The sequence below is a fragment of the Psittacula echo genome, assembly GCF_963264785.1.
Source record: "Psittacula echo genome assembly, chromosome: 3".
Lineage (NCBI taxonomy): Eukaryota > Metazoa > Chordata > Aves > Psittaciformes > Psittacidae > Psittacula > Psittacula echo.
Genome location: NC_137736.1, coordinates 72993066 through 73014514, shown reverse-complemented (window position 1 = coordinate 73014514; position 21449 = coordinate 72993066). Strand labels below are relative to the sequence as shown.

Genomic DNA, 21449 nt, shown 5'->3' with positions numbered 1-21449 from the left:
AGCAGATAGGGTTAAGGTTAGCAAGATAAAATGGTCTTCAAGATGACTGAATACTACAAAATATCTTTGTAGACAATAAAATGGCTGTCAGACAGGTTAGTAAAACTCTTCTGGGGAAAGGAAGCTTTTTTATCCTAGACTAGACCCAAAGAAATTAACAATTGTACAATAGTTAACATATAAATAGCTCAACATCTGAGATGATTAGATTTCCTCATATCAGATTTCCTCATTCTAGCAGGCTTCATTTCAAGAGTTACTCAAATGTTAGATTTGAGACATATATAAACACATGTAAGGAAGAATAAGATGTTTAGATTTTACTGTTTTATGAGCTACATACTCTATATTTGATGTCATTTTATAAACAAGTTTTTACTAGGAAAGTTCTGGATACTAGTATGGGTAAAACTTAGTTTCAAGTCTTCAAATATATTCTGGATGCTGATTTAGAATGAAGTAATGTGCTGTTGTTTTTCTTTAATTGGCAAATGTCTTATTACAGGAAGAATGGGGGGAAAAAAGGTTCCTAAGAAAACTGTTTTTTCAGCCCAGAAAGCCAACTGTATCCTGGGTTGCATCAAAAGGAGCGTGACCAGCAGGTCGAAGGAGGTGATCCTGCCCCTCTCTACTCTGCTCTCGTGAGACCTCACTTGGAGTATTGTGTGCAGTTCTGGTGTCCTCAACATAGAAAGGACATGGAACTGTTGGAACAAGTCCAGAGGAGGGCCACGAGGATGATCAGAGGACTGGAGCACCTCCCGTATGAAGACAGGCTGAGAAAGTTGGGGCTGTTGAGCCTGGAGAAGAGAAGGCTGCGTGGAGATCTCATAGCAGCCTTCCAGTATCTGAAGGGGGCCTACAGTGATTCTGAGGATGGACTATTCATCAGGGACTGTAGTGACAGGACAAGGGGTAATGGGTTAAAACTTAAACAGGGGAAGTTTAGATTGGATCTAAGGAAGAAATTCTTTACTGAGAGGGTGGTGAGGCACTGGAATGGGTTGCCCAGGGAAGTTGTGAATGCTCCATCGGTGGTGGTGTTCAAGGCCAGGTTGGACAGAGCCTTGGGTGACATGGTTTAGTGTGAGGTGTCCCTGCCCATGGCAGGGGGGTTGGAACTAGATGATCCTCAGGTCCTTTCCAACCCTGACTATTCTATGATTCTATTCTATGCTCAACATAGAGGAGAGTTTATCAGTAAGTCATACCTTATATCCATCACATAGAGGTAGTATTTTATATTTGAATTTGAACCAAAACTTAACAAAAAAACCCAAAACAAATAACAAAACCCCCACATGATTTTGGAAGCTCTTATTTTTGTATATTCATCTTTAGATATGGAAACAGTTTCACTTAACCTAGTCGATGTGCTCTTTTTGAATCAAATTGCTAGAGTTACAAGTTGCATTGTCAAAGATAGAGGTCACTTCTGAAAACTGTGGAAAAGAAAACCTTCTTGGTGCTCTGTTTATTCAGGCATTCCAATTATTTAAACCAGACTTATGATAATTAGATAAATTATTCTCTAAGATAAGGGCCACCATCTTTCTGAAGTCATGGCAGAATGTTTATCTTTCCAAAGTTGAAAGTCAAATGTTCTGGTAGAAACTGTGCAGGAGTGAAGAGGCTTTCAGAGCATCTGCTAATGAAACTAGTCAAGGCCTTCAGATTCATGTCTGGTTTTTTCTTTCTTGGTGACAAGTTTTGTATTGGTAAGAGGGCTTGACTGTAGTCAGAAGGACATGAAGTCATAATGCTACTTCTGAAGTAAAAGAAAATTATATAACTTGTACTATTTTCTCCTAAACTGGTTCACTGTAGCAGTGTGGCCACTTGCTTAGAATTTCTGTAAAATTTTCTATCTTCTTAAAAATCGCCACAGTAATAACCTAATCATACTCTTGTGAGGAAAATCTGTCTCAACAGAGCATTTTTTGCAGTTTTCTTATATGCATTGTAGGATATTTTTATTAGCTTGAAGGACATTAAGCTGTATTCTCCTTTGGTTACTGGGGCAACAACGAAGTGTCTGCTTTCTACTAGGCACACAAATTCTCTTCAGGTTATGCAATATCATATAAACTGTGGTATCTACCTGACTTAGCTTCTACTTGGGGACTGATGAAAGAGCAGAAATTTATGCCAGGTTGTTCATCTCTTAATGCCATTATTTTTATTTTACTTTTCCTGGAATTTTAGTGACCTGAAGCTAGATTCATTGCGAAAGGTCAAATTCTTTAAAAAGTAACTAACTAAAAACCACTATGGAAATGTAGATTATATGCATATGTAATGCTTGATTCTGCAGACCAGATGGCGGCAATCAAATTTTCAGAGGTGAATTTTGTGATCCAGGCTTGCCTATGTTTTCAGAGGCTGGATCTGGGTAGTGCTGAAAGTCAGCAGCTTTGACTTCACGGAGTAAGAAAGTTCTTACCTTAATGTGGAGGAGAAACTGTTGCTTTCTGCGTGGTTCTGACTGGACAGCATGACAGGATCCTTACTGAACTCTAATCCTCTGGAAACAGGTGATGCTACTAAGAAGGTTTTGAATTAATTGTTAGCCCTATTCTTGAAGACTGTAAAAGTGTAATTTTAATGAGCTAGAGAAAATCCTATTAGAATTGTTTAGGTTTTGCAGTGGGATTTTTATCAGTGATTATAAATTGTTTAAAGGAATATAAGAACATGTTCACTTTGAAGAGTAAAATAATAATATATTATAGGACTATAGCCTTCTGGCCCTTTTAAAAAGCATATGTGTTTGAGTGTTTTTGCTAGCCGAAGTTTTTACTTTGTGTATCCACTAAAAAATTTCTATAGTTTAAAGATACAGGATAAAGAGATTGAAGTTCTCATTAACTTCTGCTTGAGTTTTAGTTAATTCTGTAAAATCTGGTTAATTCACTTTGCTTTCAGAATTCTAGCATATATGCCTATCTTGAGTCTTGTAAGGATGACTATCAGTTCCTCTATATAAATGGCTATAAATATTTGTATAGCTTTGGCATTTGTTTCTCAGCCCTTTTTCTATGGAAACAAGCCTTATGCAACTCAGTCATCTGCTTGTCTCATCTTCCTCCATTACCTGCCAGTATGCTTTGAATTCCGTAGCAAAGCTAAACTAAACACTAAAGCAAATTTCCAAAGAGGTTGTAGAAGGTCTGTCTTTGGAGGTTTTCAAGACTACATGGCCCTGAGCAAGCTGGCTGAGATCTCCTGGCTGACCCTGCTCTGAACAGCATATTGGACTAGAGACTTCCCAAGGTCTCTTCCTGCCCCAGTGACTCTGTGGTTCAATGTCTGGAACAAATTAGAAATCTGAATAATGAGTAAATTGTATGTGAATTGTTGTGGGAAAGACACCTTGTCAGTGCTGTAGTTGTGGAGGAAACTGCGGTATGTGCTCAGCCCTAATTATAGACTGGAGAATGGCGAGGGGAAGAGTTGTAGGGAGAAGGAAAAACTAGAGCTCTTGATATCAGCACTGACCAAATCTGTAAAAAAACTAGATCTACCATTATCCTGATAAATTACTTCCCAGAGTCTGTGCCTTATAGAAGGGCTGGATGCTGCTTCATGTATTGTATTTTATCTTTGTCTCAAAGATTTTTCTTTAGCCCAGCTACAAAGCATGAACTCTGATATATCTGAATTGGTACAAATCTGTTTGGTCTCCTTCCTTCCCCTCCCCCATCTTTGTCAGTGCTTCCTTGTGCAGTAAGTTTACAGTATATTTTAAAGTATTATAGTAATTCATCTAAAGGTTTGCATATAGATTTGCTGTATGATGTACAAGAGGCTTATATTGCTTTTAATAGATATCTGCATTTTTCATTGCATTTGCACACGTCATCAGAATAGGTAGGTTTTTTTGATCTTTTACAAGTTCTGACAGAGAAGCAAGAACAAGGAGAAATCCCTCAATGTCAGCATACGTTTAAGATATTGTGAACCCTTGCAGTTTCTGCTCAAGCCAATGGTGTTGAAATGAGGTAACAACCTTGGCTTTGTCCACTAAGCTGGTGTTCTTGCGGCTGGTCCAAGGCACACCTAATCCAATAGCTTTATTCTTTCCGCTGGCAAGCTTGATGTTGGTGCAAAATCTACCCTGATGTGTCTGTTCTCAAGACTTGTAAAGAAAACCTGAAGTTTTGTGGTGCTGCATAGACTACTGCTAAGAATAGCAGTAGAATGCAGGTTTTTTTTCTCTTAAAGACCAAGCAAAGCTGCTAATGTATCTTTTGATGTTCAGGTTGCCTCTATTGCTGATGATGTGTTTACATGCCATAGGCTTTCAGAAGCTAAAGCTGACAACTTGTTTTCTTCAGATGGAGAACAGAGGTACAGAGTTCAAGGGACTTGCTAGAAATTGCACAGGTAGTCTGTAACAGGGTATGGAACTGAATCCACATCTCTTAAATTGCATGTCAGCACTCCTCTCTGATGTTAATGTGTTTTCTGCAAGGTGTCGGAAGATGAAGTTTAATTATAAATGGTTGTGTCTGAAAAAAATGGTCATTTTAAAGAATTATCTGGTTTTAAGACTTTAAATTACAAATAGAAGATAAATGGTAGCCTCTAATTTTAGAGTCTTCCATGTGTTGTACATTTGGTAGGTACGGAAAACCTTGACATGCTCATTATATTGGAATAAAAATGAATATATTAGCATGGCATATGGCTTAAAATATTTAAGGTCAGAAAACTAATATGGTCATTAAGAATAATTTTTTCAATTAAATATGAGGCCTGTTTTTAACCATTTTTTTTAACCAGTTAACCATTTTTTAACCATTCCTACGGTTAGTAGCAGCAATTTTCTAAAAATTAGATGCTCAGCTTTAGTGTCTGGAAATCTTGAGCAAGAACTTTGAACTTCAGCACCCTTTACTGTACCTCATAATCTGTTGATAGTTTTCTTGACATCTGTCAAATTTTCTGGACAGCAAGACTTCTTTCAGTGTGAACTGAGTATAGATATGAGTATATATTGCTTTTAGAAGCAAGAGAATTACTCATGATGGAAAACGTCAGGTAAAACACTTGCATTTTATATAAAATTGAAATGTGTAGTTGTTGCTTCTTAAGAATTTCCTGTTCCTTGGTATAGTTTATTTGAAAATCCCAGTGTTTTGTAAGTTACTAAATGAGATAAGCAGTTTGGGGTTGTAGCAAGATGATGTTAATGCTTGATTATATAAAACAAGAATTTTGATTGGCATAGAGAGGGAACTCAAGGATTAAAATATTGTTTGGATGTACTGAAAGCAAGCGTGCTGCTAAGAGGTAGATATTAAGTAGGTGCTTAGATACTAAACTTAAACTTGATAATAAACTTCTGTGTTAGATATGAATTTTAATGGTAGATAAATACTAGGGAGAGGTGTCCTGTTTAAGATGAAAGCTAACCTCTTGTTTGTGAAGGCTTTTAAGCATCCGAAATGCTGGTAGATGAGAACTGCTGTTACTCCTATTGTAGGCTCCTTGTTGTCAGCCCCAGCACTCAAAGTCCTGTTTGCCTGGCACTTCCTATGCCAAAGCTTTACTTAACAGGAGAGATGATAAACCATGTCCCATGGAATTAAACATTCATGGAGTTCTGCAAACTTGATGAGAAAAGGTCTCCCTTAATGATCAGAGATTTTTCTTTAGGAGCTCCGGTTAGTGAATACTGAACTCTTCTCCCATACAGCATGTTGGCAGGCTATTGAATTTGTGGGTGTTTCTGCTGTTTTATCATGCAAGATGGTGGCAGAGCTGAAGATATTTGCTATATCGACTTGCAGAAGCAGTTTGAACACATGGAAGGAGTTTATAGTTATTTGAATTCCCCGGAGGTCTTAGATGGGGAAGTTTCTCTACAGATAAGGGTTTCTCTCTGAAGTGATTGGAAATTACTTAGGAAGTTCTTTAGTGTCCTTCATACAGAAATGAAATGCATCTTTCTGTTGCCTCTGTTGCAGCAAAGGAATGTAGGTTTAGTAGATGGCCTTTCAGTATGCATATTGGGGAGTACTATCCACCATTCTTGTCCTTTGGAAGGTCCTGGCTCTAAGCTGCCTAGAAGGAATGTGTTTAAGTGCTTTGGTTGAAAGTACTTGTAGTAACAGTTGAGAAATAAACATATATAGTGCGTTGTTACCTTGGGTTTTGTTATTCTTGTTTCTGGGGCTTTTGTTTGGAAGAGAACTATTTCTTCTAATCTCTTACGAGCACAGCACCAAGGGTGAGCCTGCAAAATGATTTGAGCAGAATTGACATTGTCTGAGGCTTTTCCTAGACCTTGAAACCAAATTGGGAAGTGTAATCTGACTGTAACAACCACAGGATTTTAAAGTATTTTATTTGAGGTGATTATTTCCAGAAAATTTCATGTACAAGGACAGAGATAATTTCCGCAGCCTCCTGAAAAGCGATATGGTGTGGTGGTTATTTATTACTCTAATATTATTCTTCAAGTTGTTTTACAATTATTATTTAATTTGCTGTCATATGAGTAAGTACGTTTATCCTGACTTTATATACCTCAGCCTGTCCATCTGAAGAGTTTGTTTCCCAAAGGCTATAGTTCATGTCAAAGCCTAGAATAAAATGTTAGATCCCTAGTCATGCAGTTAGGCTATGCACTGTTCTTCGTAGCAAACTAATTCATGACTCAGCCACCTAATTGCAGTGGGACTTCCAATAAGCTCTTTAGCAACCTCTCATTTATAAAAATTATTTTAAGACTACTTTTTTTTTTTTTTTTTTTTTTACTTGGGAGTTGTTGCTGAAGTAATGAAATCCTTACACAATGTAGCTTACAAAACTGATTATTAAATGCAATTAATTAATAAACTGGAAGAACTTGTTTGCATCAGAATCATGGGGGTTTACAGCTGTTCTGTATGGATTTGCCTGAGAAGCTGTAATAATTTTCATTAGAGAGCAAAGTGCTCAAACTTTGCAGAAACCTACTTATTTTTAGGTTTGTGTACCTATCTCATTCCATACATTTATGGAGATATAGGTGCATCTTCATTACAGGACTCCATGGAAAAAGATATAGCTCTGCAGACTGAGCCCCTGCTGTTGATTTAACTCAATGTTTAAATATTTAAAGCAACCAAAATACAAAGTACCTGAGTTTGGAGATAGTGAAATGTCTTCTGTGGCTGAATTTGTTGAGGTAGAAATTGCTTTAGAAGTATGTTTATATTTTTCCTGCTACTTTGGTTCAAGAATTTGAAGCTTTCAACAAAGGGTTAAGATTGTTTTCCCCTTGACAATTCTGTGATCTTGCTTCCTCTCATCCTGGTGTTTGAGAAGCTCAGAATCAGGCTAGTGAACACCAAGTGTCTAGGGAACCTCTGAAGCCAATGTGAGTTTTTAACTATTGAGGATTCTGTAGTAAATGTCCAAAGAATTGTGTGAAAAGAATAAGTCTTGATGGAACAACTTGGAAGATGTTCTTTCTCTAGATGAGGAAACTTCTAGTTCAAATTATGACAGATTTTACTGTAGACAATCAAAGTTTGCAGTTATGTTACAAAATGTTTAGTAATATTTATGTATGAATTTGTAAGCAATCTAATTGATTTAACTGCCATTTCTGATACTTTATTTCTTATTGCCCAGAATTCTTTTACTGTGTATTTTGGCAGGATTCTTACCACAATTTTTTCTAAGTCTAAAATGAAGCATAATTATTTTTACTGGCTTTCTGATATTATTTGCATCATCATTGTCCGTAATATCTTCATCCTGTAAATCATTTTCCATTTTGAAATACTATGAAATTGCCAGAAATACACTTGAAAGAAGTAGAAGGTGATAAAGGTGGCTTAGTACTGGAGATCCATTTTGATGATTAGCCGTAGTTATCATGGGTAGATACCTTTGCATTTCAGTGTCCCTGGTATTTAACATGTAAAGATAGAAATCACGCGTCTTTCCATAAATGTCTTCAGGACAGAGGGTAGTTATAAGAAATAGTCTTTAAGAATACATACGGGGGGGTTTTTTTGTCTTTATTATACAGAAAGTTTCTGCATTTTGATTGGACGTATTTGCCTCTGATATGAAACTCAGGCAAAAATCCTAGAAAAGATGAAACATTTAACAGAATGTAAAGTTAGAAAGCAGGAACCCATTTAAAGTTTTAAGGTCTTCTCTTGTACTGGTTTGGCTCACTTTTCTTCCTCCAGTTTAGGGGTGCTGGGTAAGTGAATCAAATCAGTTTATTAGCATTGGTGTACATAATGTTTTTAATTCTTACTCTCTTATTCTTCATTTTTATTATATTTTCACTGCACATCATCTTTGTTTTTATCTTTATCCAATGACTGCTACAACCAGAAATCTGAAAAGTACCTTGTAAAAGAGATTCAATGTGATGTCAGGTACTGCCCATATTTTTCTTTCTCTGAATAAGATTGGAGGTAGGAAAAAATGGGAGGTAAAAAAACTAAATCTCTGAAAGTCATTTACATACCATTCATCTTGAGGCTTTCTAAATGTTTTAAGCTGTTATTCAAGGTATACCTATTAATCTAAACAGAAATGTGGGTGATGTATGTGCTGTGTGATGTAAGGTAAAATATATCAGCTGTCGCTGTGTGGTCAGTCATGCATAGCTGGGCCACGTAAAACATTTAAAGTGTGTGTATTTATTGATTTTGTGTGGCTATGATGTCCATCCTTGGGAAAACTGAGGTTTTTGCTGTGGTCTGATGGTCCCAAAAGCTCATTAAAGGTGGATAACAGGGTGGTTCTTAGCACTAAATAGTTATCTGGGACTGCAAAATACGTGCTGCTTATTTTTTATAGAGAAATAAGTGTATCTTGCCAGCAGTGATATCCTAGGTATAATGGTATTTGACTCTGCACCTGTGTCTTTCATGGGGCTATAAGTGACTGCAGTTGTGTTATCTCTTCAGGAATTGCCACTGCTCTCTGTCATATTGGAGCTTAAGATAGTGAGATTGTTGAAACAGGGTGAAGTCCTTGTTCTTTAAATGCGTTCTGCAAACATGTGCAATTGGTCTAACAAAAATTTGTTCCTGACAAGGTCTTGAAAAGTCAAGCCCTCCTGTACTGCATTTGAGTATATTTCTTACAGGCTCTATGATGCTTGCCCTAGAATACATCCCGTGCTGCAATGATACAGATGAAACAGCAGTTCCTATTTTCAGGTGGCCCTCATGCTTTTCATTAGGAATGATCAGTGCTGCTCAAAGCTTTTCAGCAGTACTGAGCAAATTGGATTTTCGTGCTCCAGGAACAAGGAGCAGAGCTGTGCCACTTCTCCAGTGCTAAAGGGTGAGGCAGGGGAAGATGGACTGCACTCAAAGGCAAGACCTCTGCCCATCTCCCACATAAGGTTGAGCTGCCCTCTCACATGTTCTGATAGCAGCAGCAATCTGGCTTTTCAGGACTTTAGTATAGGTGGTGTGGTCTTATTCTCTTTTGGTCTGCTAAAAGTATTTGTGTGCAGGTTAGATCCTACTTGAAGCTTTCGGAGGGACTTGTGAATTCCTGGATTTGATTTTCTTGTGGTTGTGTGGAAGGGTTTTGTACTGCTGATAGGGCATTGCAAGATGGCTTCTTTTCCTTTGTAAAGAAGTTATTTTCTTCTTGGGCCACTGAAACTCAACAGGGTGAAACGCCTGTGAGGAAGAGATATTCTTCTACCCTTCAGATTTCATTAGAATCTTCTAATTCCACATCTGAGAAATCACTCTTTCCCACTGTGGGCCTGTGCTGCTGCACACTACCTCAGCGGTGGGTGTGCCAGCATCTGGCCAATCCAAAGCTCTGTGAAGAGCAAGTGGAGCCAGCCTCCAGCAGCAGGCAAAAGTTGCCTCCAGCAAGATCAGCAAGTGTGGTAGGGAGCATGTTGAGCCAGGGATCTCTCTTGTACTCATCAGAGATAAATTTGCCCACGATACCAACTGAAGCAAGAGTTTCTGGCGGTGTTGGGAGGTAAAGGGTAGAGAGCCAGCTTGGATGTCAGAACTTGTACAGTTTGATTTAGTTGAAAGCTAGGGTTTCCACAGTGTATTACCAGAACTCAAAAGCTAGGAAGTCCAGTGTGGGAGATCCTTGAGGGTTCTGAATGAAGAAGACAAGCAGGGGCTGGAGCCACTACATGTAACCATATAGTTTGTGTGAAGACTTTTTAGTTCACGTATGGCACTCTTCAACATGTGGTCAATGCATCATCATCTTGGTATCTGGAGAATACAGTACACAGATGCATGGTCTGGCTCTCCACTACTCGCTTGGGTCTGTCAGGACTGATACTGAGCTGGAGCTCATACGCCTGTACTGAAGCCAGTCTTCTGCTCAGTACCCGTGGACTGCTTTCCCATTGTTTGCCGTATTCCAACCTCCAGTATTCTGGATAATGGATACTGACTTTTCTATATAGAAAGACAAAATGCATGACTGTGTATATGTGTGTGTATATATTATAGACAGTTTCTGTGCATATTATATGCATGTTATGCCAGCATAAGTAGATATACTTTCATATTAAAATCTAAAATATTTGTCACACACAATATACATGTATAAAAAGTGGTTTTTATGTGAAGTTGATTACTCAACTGCCATTCAGCGGGACCTTGATAGGCTGGAAATTAATCAAAATATCAGATATTTGATAAGATGACGTCATGAAAGTTTTGCAGAAACATTTTCTTACAAAATTTGGTGTTGTGAAGTAGTTATTGGACAAATCTGGGTTGTAAGGTGAATAGGGCTATTGACTGTAGGATTCTCATCTCATTTTAGGTGATCAAGTTAGTGAATAAGGTAAATGTAAGAGTTGAAAGCAAGAAAATGTAATACAGAAAAATACTTCTATCTGCTCTACCTATCAGTTCCTAGGTGGTCCTGTGCAAATAAATTAAATAAGACTTTTCACATCTTTCCTCATCAGTTCTTCTTTTTGTTCTGCTGTATGAAACTTCACTGTTTTAACAGCTCCATTTCCCAGCTACTGAGTACTCATAATATCTTCTGACATTTAGTTGTTCAGCTTTTCTAGGGCTCCTAAACCTTTGTAAGCACCTGAATATTTCAGTGGAACTAGCTATAAATCTGCAACAAGTGTGAATTCCCCCCTTTATGTTTCCCCTTTTCCAGTCAGTGGGAACTTCACTGGACTGCCATCTCTTCTCAAATAGGATGGATAGCAGCTAAGCTACTTCATCCACCAGTTCCCTCAGGACCTGCAGATGCATCTCATCAGGTGCCATGAACTTCTGGTTCCTTAGATGTTCTCAAACCTGATCTTATCCTACAGTGGGTAGCTCATTCTTCCAGTCCTTGTCTTTCTTTCTGTGGATTAGGCATTACGACTGAAGGAGCACTTGCTGGTGAAGACCAAGGCAAAAAAGTCACTGAGTACCTCAGCCTTCTCCATATCCCAGTTAACCAGATGTCCCGCTTCCCTCCAGAGAGGACCCACAGTTTCCCTTTATCTTGCTTTTATCACTGATGCGCCTGTAGAAGTTTTTCTTGTTGCCCTTGATGTCCTTGGCTGGATTTAATTCTACCAGGGCTTTAGCTTTCCTAACTTGATGCAGTGAAGGTGTACCTGACTGCACTTTCATTGAAGGTTTTTTAATGCTGTACAGCAAATACAATAGGAGCCATGCATCTGAACAGCAAAGATAAAAAGAAATATTGAATTGCTGTCTTATCTCTTGAATGCCATCCATCTTATGTAATTAAAAACTATGCTATCATGTGTTGAAACATGGGAGGACAGACTTCAAGATGCTTGTGTATTTTAGTACTTAATGGCAGCTTAGCTCTTGCAAGAGTTCCAGAGGAATCATTGTGCTAAATACCGTGTATCCACAGAGTAAGAAATGTATTGTGTCTCTTTAGATGGTAAACAAGGATAGGATAAATAGTGAGAGAGAGGGGAATTCTCTACAATTATTGACCACAGCCCTGGACCTTGGATTAAATGACATTCTCATAGTTATCAAAGATACATAAAATTTCAGCTGCATCTTATGACATGGTTGGACCAACTTTTTATACTGCTGTGGTAGTGTAAGAGTTGCTGAGGTAGTTTGAGAAGTTACTGCCCTTTTATCCTTTCTGACTCTGTGGGAGCCCACTCTGCTTGCACAGGAGCAGGCAGGAACATGTAGGTTCTCTGTTCCAGTGCAGGGAAACTCAACAGCTGAGTTTGATCATGGCTGGTAGGCTGTGGCAAGCTGCTGGATGTTTCCTTCAACCAGCTGAGGCACATGCACCAGCTCTGCTCTGCTGCCCTGCCTGGAAGTCGGGGAGGGTGGGTGTAGGGGTGAAGGAGTAATGAAGGCTTAAGGACAGTGACATCTCCAGCTGCTGCAGTTGTCAGCCGTGACTGTTGTCTGTCCACAGCTCTGTCTTAACCGATTTGACTCAAAGCAGTACTACTAAGCTAATATGAAGGAGAAAATCAGGTTTAAATGGAGAGTGAACCATCTTGTTTCTCTTAAATCTTGGTTTAGTTTAAGTGCTAAAAGCCATAATCAGTTTTTTTCTCAGTCCTTCTTGTTTTTGTGAGAAAACCCGTGTAAGAGTGTTTTGGAAATGGGCCCAGTGTTTTCTTCTTTGCTATGGCAAATATGTAAATTTAAAACCTGACTGAACACTTACTTAGTTCAATGTATGAAGCAGGGTTTATGCTTGTTAGGACGGGGTGGGGGGAAAGGAAGGCAGGCATTTTAACTTCAAAAAAATTTGGCAAGGATCCCCTCACAAGGAGGTGTAAAGTAATAAATTATCTCATAGCTTATATGATCTACTGTGCTGCCAAGTTGATTATGAAGAACTGTGATAATATTGCCTGGAACTTTTTCTTTCCCTCCAGATTGTTTAACTGGCATAATGATGCGAATGCTGCAGTGGACAGTTGTGTATTCTGTATCAACTAGGGTCAATTGTGTGTTCCGTATTAGCTAATACATATTTTTATAAACCAATGCTCTCGTATATACAGTACTTGGAAGCGGGCTACATTTCCTGAGATTTCAAATTAATTTACTGGCCCTTTGGTTTTTTCCCTTTTGTTGCTAATCTGCAAGTTCCAAATATATTAAACAAATTACCCTTGAAAGGGACAGTGGTGCATCCTTATCACAAGCAGGAAATAGAGCATGATACCTGTTCAGGGAGGAGGATGTAATGTTAAAGGGAGAGCTGGACATCCATCTTGTTCTTAGACCCTGAGGTTGCAAACATAGAAAATATTGCTAGATTCCTTGGATTTTGTAGTGGGGAAGCATTCCTGGCAGATTTTCTGTTAGGGAAGAAAACTTTTACTGGAGGAGGGAGTATTGCCTAGAACTTTAAGAAATCTCTGGGGGGAAAAAGAGATGTGCACAGATTGCTAGACTGTTACATATACAAAGTATGTTTTCAACGTAAAATTTTCAGATTATCCAAATGTCTCTTTCCTGTTGGGTCTGTACTATTTGCAAATAGATGTTTACATTTAAAATATTGCCATTTAAAAAATATAATTATTGCTGTTGTTCTTGTGTTCTTGTTTTTAAACTCTAGGTATGAGAAGGTGCCAGTAATTCTGGTTGGTAATAAAGTGGACCTGGAAAGTGAGAGAGAAGTATCATTGAGTGAAGGCAGAGCCTTAGCTGAAGAATGGGGCTGCCCCTTTATGGAGACCTCTGCTAAAAGTAAAACAATGGTGGATGAGCTCTTTGCGGAAATTGTTAGACAAATGAACTATGCAGCGCAGCCAGACAAAGATGATCCATGCTGTTCTGCATGCAATATACAATAGCATTAAAAATGACCTAACCTGGACTTAATTTGCAGAACTTTTGTAAGGTGGTAAAACTGTCTACTTCACTTCCTGGTTTGTGGGTCACTTGAAATACATCTGTAGTGGAGTAGCAACATTAACTCAGAGCTGAGCATTGGAAGTCAATCACTGACTCTGAATATAATTGCGTTAGATGACCACATCTCACCCGTTTTTCCCTTTGAGCACCTGCAATTTTATGGCACAGCCAGTTGATCTACAGGGTCATTCCAGTCAAAAGTACATGTGTTGCCATGTCAGACAGCAGCTATTTTTTGAAGAAGCTGGAAAACTTTTGGAACAAAAGCAATGAAGAGAATATCTCTGAAGACCGTTCCCAACTAGTATGAGCGTGAAAGGAGAGCCAAGTCTTTCAGCGTCTCATCACCGTGCTTCAGGACGTGCGCTGTCACTTGTGGCCAAGTTTGTTCAGTCAAATACGTTGATTTCACCAGAACTTCTGACAGTGTTAAGAGGCTACCAGAGACCTATATAGTTTGGATTTTTTTCAAAATCAATGCTATTATTTCTACACTTTATCCCACATCTTGAAATAGAAAACATTGAATCAGTGTGTGAAATGAGAGGCAAGATCCGAAAACAAATGATGGGTGAAGAAACAGTCTGGCATTGGAATGTTTTGAGTCTTTCATTTTGCTGCTCGAAAATGGAGGATCACTTCAGGGTTTGGTCTTCAAAAAGCCAAACAAACCCTCTGTTTACAAAGCAGGAAGCATCTTTATTTATCACTTTACTGAACCAGGAGGAAGCAACTGTGATGAAAAAAAATTGCTGAGCCTTACTAACAAGGAACACTTTAATAGAATAACTAGTACCATCTTGTAAGGAAAATTAAGCCATGTTGCATCCATATGTTCCCTTCTGCAGAAACCTCGTGGGACAGTATGAACATCCTGCATTTTTAAGTTTGAAAGATAACAGTTTTTCTTGCCTTCAAGGGCTACGTTCTCTGGTATGATCCCCAACTAAGCTTTGAAAATCAAGTTTGCTATTTGATAGCTTTAAGGATGAAAACTTAAATTGAATAACCATATGAAAACATTCGGTTCAGAGGTGAAATAGTTACAGTTGTGATTCCTTAGGTGAGTGTGGAAATGGCTCTTTAATTGCCTGACACACAATTCAAAGGTTGCCCCAATTATTGGTGTGTTAAGTGGTGGGAGCAAATATTTTATTTTGAAAGGATGCTCGAGCTCTGACTTGCTAGTTTCATAGCAGTGAAGTATTTATCATTTGCATGACTAATGGCACAGAAATACCTATTCCGAAGTCTTACAATCAAAGTATAGAAATGTTTTCAATCACAATGTTTAGATTTTAAATGCTGGAGAGATTGTCTTGAGCTGGTTCTTTTATGGGTAAAATTGGCCATAAAAATACAGAGTCACTGAGCCTGTAGTCTAAATAACACCATGCGTTTATTAGTTTTTCAATCTTGTGCAGTAACAGTGTAGTTCCTTGTGTTTAAATGAGTGAAAACAGGGGTGCTGGGGTGTGTGTGTGTGTTGAGTGTGTATGTGTGTGTGTATATGGCCCTTAGAAATGCTGTAATTGGAGTTAGATTCGAGAGTTTTGCCTCCATCTGCAGAACTTCCTAAAACGCTCTCATCTGCTACAAAGGAAACTTGAGTACAAAGCGCTTTGCAGTTTTTCATACATAAATATCCTTAACGTTTTGAATTATAGTTCAGTGGATGGTAACTAAAGGAAATCATATTCATGGAAGAGAACTGGCCATCTCTGCCCTTAATCTTTCAAGACCTTTCCATAACCAATGTATTGAAGGGCATTAGATGTCGCAAAACATTAAGCCTTACTAGAACATAAATGTAGCCCGTTTCCCATCTACCTTGCAGAGCTTTTGTTACTGTACTTTGTTCTCTTCGGGAGATAGGCACACCGTTTATTTCTGGCATCTGAATGCCCATTTTGGGTGCTCTGAATCGCCCTCCTAGAGGCACCTACCTCTTTCCATTGACAATATAGCAAACTTAGGCTTTTAACTTTGGTCCTCCAACTCACACAACTTATATGCCTAAACTAGATGGTATGAATGTTCTCTTACCCCCCTGCCCACCCATTGTGTGAGCCACCATGCTTAAGCAAGATGCGAGATGTTGAATTAATGATATTTCAATTTTCATAGTATCTAGATTGGGAAAGGGTTTATTGAGCAGAGCAACCTCTCTGTAAAACAGCTTGTCAGTGTGAGATCACTGCATAAGTGCTCAAAAAAACCAAAACAAACCCCTACCAAACCTAAATTTGAAACTGAGTTGGAAGTACATGTTATGCAATGTTATTTACAGAGATATTAAAATCTTACCTCACAAATTGTTCATCAACCAATGAAATGGCATGAAGTACAATATGAGCAGCCTAACATGAAGTTCATAATATAAAACAGATGGGCTTTTAATATAGGGGAAAATGCACACTGAATTTTTAACAGAAATGTTAATGAAAATATCTCCCAGTCTTGTTCCCTCATTATGCTCTTACATTTCCAAAAACATCGGCTGTATGTAAGCTACCACACAGCATGGCGGGGGGGAAGTGTAAGTGTTGTTTTTCACTGTATAGTTCTGAGGAAGTAGTTATGCACTATTTGTATTTCCACTAATGTGAAGATAGTGGAGCTTGAATCAATGACAGTTGCACTCAACAGAGATTTTTCAAATGACAGGGGTAGCAGGAAGGGAGGTGAGGGAACCATGCAGCCGCTGCGTGGCCACCCTGCAGGAGACATTGGTCTTGGGTCATAGTGTCGTTTGTACCCTGATAGGATTACCAATTCTAGTATTTGAAAGTTTCTTATAACATGCCTTAAAAATATTATGATTTGTTCCAAAGACCCACTTTTCCTTTGGCTGTTCTTCTACTTTTCTACAAAGACAGCATTTCTGCAGTTTTGTTGGGTTGGTTTGTTTTGTTTTTTTTTTTAAAGTTGCAAATTTTATTCTTTGAAGCTATGATAGTGAGAGCAACTGTTTCCTCTTTCCCTTAAAAATACACAAAAACTAGTCAAAGCGAACAAACCAGAATCAGATCAAGAGTATAAAACATCATTGCATTGGGTTTTGTTTGGTTTTGTTTTTTTCCTGTTGTGTCTGTCCCCCCACCTCCCCGTCAGAGCATCAAGAAAAATTTTGGTGACATTTTCTCTTCTGGTTCTAGCCTCTCCCTAATCCCAGTGCTACAGTTGCCATTGCGTTTCTGTGGGAAAACTACTGGTATTTGCTTTCCTGTATAGGATGTTGCCTAAAGATGTCAGCCATTTGGTTGGGGGGTTTTGTGCATGTTTGGTTTTTATTTACTTTTATTATTTTATTTTTTTTTTTACCAGTGTGCTGTCAGAGCACTGGTTAGGCTTTAATTATGAAACTCCACAACAAAAGCAAATGTTTGACAACTGCAGGAGGCTTTTATCTGCATTGTTGTGCATCTGTTAATTCTTGATCAGGGTTTGAAGGAAGACTGAAGTGGGTTCTGGAATCAGGCTTAACGCTGTTGATTTGGAGTTTCCTAGGGGTGAATTAATGTATTTCACAGTTAATTGTTGAGCTCTAATACAACTGGCAACTTAAAATGGGGCAACAGTTTGTTTTGTAACAATGTCAGTTGTTTAAACCTTGATGTTTCAGATAAAACAAGAATTGTACATAGAACTCAATGCAAACTCAGCAGTTGTATTTGGAGTTAAATTATTTTAACAAATAAATTTATTTAATGAAATCTCCTTTGCATCTTTCTTGTATTTTCCATTTTGATTTGATCAAAAAGCTCATCCAAAGCTGATGAGGGCTACCCAGTGAATTCAGACAGCACTGTCATCTATTTGCAGTTCAGCCATGATTTTTTGCCAAAATGCTCTTGTACAAATTAAACAATATATTAAAATCAAACACTCTTTATTTTTCATGGGTGAATACATGTTGTGATTTAAGGTATAAGCTTGATAAAGAACCATAGCAAAGGGTTATTTTTGGTTGGTTACTTTTCTTAGAGGGATAAGATATGGCAAGAGAATAGTGCTTATTGTAGAGTGTAATAAAATGATGTACGAATTTAGTATATGCATATAGTTAATATGCAGAACTACTTTTATAAGGTTGAGTTTGGAAAGGGTTAAAAACAGGATTTCTTGTTCTATCAGCTGTTCAGTTGATGAGTGTTTTGCAGGCTTTCAGCACCATACAAAAGGAGTTAGTGTTAGAAAGAACTTCAAATACAATTAGGGTTGCAGGGATTTACAAATGAACAGTTGAGCTAATGCTAACAGGATTATTCTTGCTAATTGGCACTGATCAGCAGTTACATTTTAGTCATGCCAGTATCTCTAAAATACCCTGTTTTCAGTAATGATAGTTGCTTGGTAGTCCCTTGTTTTCATGTCACACATGCCATAAGGAACAAGAAGCCTGAGGCTGGCACATCTTAAAAGCTCCTAGTTCTATGGATAATGTAGAAGGCTGACACATCCTGGTAATTTTATGGTTTTGATTCGTCCATTCATTCTGTAAACCAGTTCCGGGGAAACTTGTGCTGATGAGTTCTTGCAGTCCTATTAACTTAGTAATAGCCTTTTGTTTTGCCTGAGAAGATCCCTGTACAGGGACAACAGGAATTCACTGGGCTGCTTTGGAACAGTTCAAAAAACCCCAAACTGTCAGTGTGGGACATTCTGTTTTCAAATAACAACTAGAAAACTTTGAATATTGTACTCTTAATAAAAGCTTTCTGTCGTGTGTCACCTCCCCCTCCCCCCCCCCTTTTGTAGGAAACAAAAGGAAACTCGTAAAATTCCTGAGAAAGCTTTATAAAAAAAGGCATGTAGATACATCTTATACATTATTACTGTTTTGCCATAAAATCCACAGACAGACCTTTTCTGTTTATCTGTCACAGAATTTGCAGATGTTCTGAGCTGCAGGTTTCTCATCTTTCTTCATAGGGAGGTCAGTTAATGCCTGTGTAAATATATCTGGAGTTTGACTCTGTTGTTACTTGGGCTTTGTCTGATGGTCAACACATTTTCCTTACCCTCTCACATTGGAGGTGAAAAGTACCGAGTTAATGTAACATTTAAAATGTCTTCATTGTTTTGACTCTGCTCTTACAATTACACTCATAATGTGGTCTTTTAATATTTTCAAATGGCACTTCTACTTGAAAAGTGACCATAAAAGCACAACCTCAATGGCTGGGCTACGTAACTGTATTCAGAGTTGCATCTGTGCAAGATTTACTAGATTTTGTGCCTATTTGCCCAGCAAAACCAACCCAGCTTGGAAGCAGGGACTGGAAGCTTTGTTCGATGCACAGAGCAGGCAGAGCCCACACCAAGCGACGTTCAGAGAGTGGGTTGCATTTAGAGGATGGATTGCAAGTGGGTGGAAGGAAAAGCCATGTTGCTGTGAACCAGGCACCACACAGTACTGGAATTGCTAACAGCAAATCTTCATCCCACTCTGCTGGAACTGAGTTTTTTTCTGTATACTTTCAAGCACACACATTTTGACTTGACTGGAATATTAAATAGTTTAGGGAGCACTGAGAATTTATTTCAAACTCTTCACGGTGCAGTGACCACATATGCAGACAACAGGATAACATACCTGTCTGCTTGTTTTATTAGGGGTTGCAAGGTCAGCCAGGCACATAGGAATCTCACTGAAGAATGGAAAAGTGAGGTGGTCAGCTTGCAGGAGTGAAGGGGAATATGGATGAATCTGGGTAAAGGGGTGAAAGTATTAAACTAAAAGATTGTTGAAGAAAAACATGTAGGTAGATGTGTTGGATGGGAGAAATACAGCATTTATCTCAGACCAAGATCAAGCTTTTTTGAGTAGGAATACAGTTATCAGCTAAAGTTAGTACGTCAGAGAACCGGATGTCATGAGTAGCCTTCTACAAGGCATTTCTTTTAGTTGAAAGAAGTACAAAGATGTTTCCGGAGATGTTGAAGTGAAAGGTTCTGAGTACTTTGATTTTTTTTTTTTTTTTCTTCTTCATTTAGAATCCTTGTACGGTTTAATAACCAGGAGATGCCATCCCCAAATATGTGGGACATGGCACCTTGGCTTTCCAGTTGTACAACACAGTTTAGAAATACAAAGCGTGCTTTCATCCTACAGCTGAGTATATGCTCTACATTATAGCTCTTTTGGTTATTACATAGTCTTCTCTTTACTATTCATCCTCTGTTCTTGCAGATGGAATAGATAATCAAAGTAAATAAAGGTGCCAGGCACTTTCCAACATGAGACAAGGTGGGTTTTTTATTGCTTTCCAAACTACCTAGTAGAGCTCCAGTGTTCTCAGGGTGATCTATTTGTCCCGGATTTGGGAGTGGGTTGTTTGTTCTCTTCTTTTTTTAATGGGTCAGCTGTTTCTAAGGGTAAAACAAAGGCAGATGCATCAACCTGCATGTGCTAAATCCTTGAAAACAGTCTGTTAAGACCTGGCACCTTTCTGGTTTGAACCACGGAGAAATTGTCTTATAAAGCCATTAGCTCAAGACGTAGGTCTCAACTTGGCCAAGTTCTAAGCCTCTGGAAAATGGTTTATCCTGTATGAAGAGGGATGGAAATCTGCATTCAAACTCTTCAGTTGCCACTGGATATGCTCTTAGCCCTTCATAGTTCATATATGGTAACTATTGGGTTCAAGGCACAGCCCTTGTGCATATATACATATTTATTTACATGCTGTGTAGGAGCTGAGACACAGTAGGAAAGAGTAGGATGAGACTGTTCAGCAGGGAGGATTTCCAACCTTAGATCTTAATGTATCTTTTTCAAGAAATAGAAAGAGACTTTGCTGACGGTAAGTCACCTAGGAGCAGAATTGGAGGCGGATGTCTGTAACCTGCCTGATGGCTCATGTCCGACACAGTGACACAAGAAAAGCTTTCCAAAAGTGTTAGCATAATTTTACTTTGAAATCTTTCCATCTTTAAGTAAGGCAATAATAAGTTAACCTTTAGAGTATTTGCTGAGATTTTAATTACAGGAACATGAATAATTGATTAATCCAAAGAAGACTGGATTCTGCAAAGCAAAACAGATGACATGTAAGCATCCTATTGATAGGCAGTAAATGGATGAGGACTCTTGATGCAATATGAATTAAGGCACTTCTCAAATTCTCTATGAAGCCTCAAGGGCTGTATCTGATGCTACTGTAACAGGGTAGTATGCTTTCCAGACTTGTATATTTCTCTAACTGCTTTTTAAATAGTTTATATTTTTCATGTATGACTCTATTGTAAATTTGTTTTGGAGAAGGCAACCCTGAAAGTGAGTCAGAGGCAGTACTGATTTCATATTTAGCTTTGGGTTTGAAGATGGAGGCAGATAACAAAAAGCTCTTCTAGTTCTATTTTTTCTGGTAAAGATTTGCCTGAGAAGATTCAGGGCTTTCCAGGAGTCTTTGTAAGAGTTGGCACCTCTTTATTCAGTGAACTCAAGCACTCTTTTCTTGATGAAAGTGGTATTCGTGGTTATTTCTGGGACCGTGCTTACTCAGTCAGAGACCATGAAGTGTAGATATGCATTTACAGCATATTGTCTACTGGTTCCCCTTTTCATGCTCTGTGTAAAATGCA

At 38.4% G+C, this 21449-nt stretch overlaps 1 protein-coding gene across 1 annotated transcript in view; it reads left to right on the top strand.

Moving 5' to 3' along the window:
* RAP2A (RAP2A, member of RAS oncogene family) overlaps window positions 1-17766 on the top strand; it is a 32607-nt gene extending 14841 nt beyond the window's left edge. Inside the window, exon 2 of the mRNA XM_080612182.1 lies at window positions 13561-17766. Coding sequence (XP_080468308.1) covers window positions 13561-13798 — 238 coding nt within the window. The 3' untranslated portion in view covers window positions 13799-17766. The remainder of the gene's footprint in view (window positions 1-13560) is intronic.
* Window positions 17767-21449: the final 3683 nt, after the last annotated feature.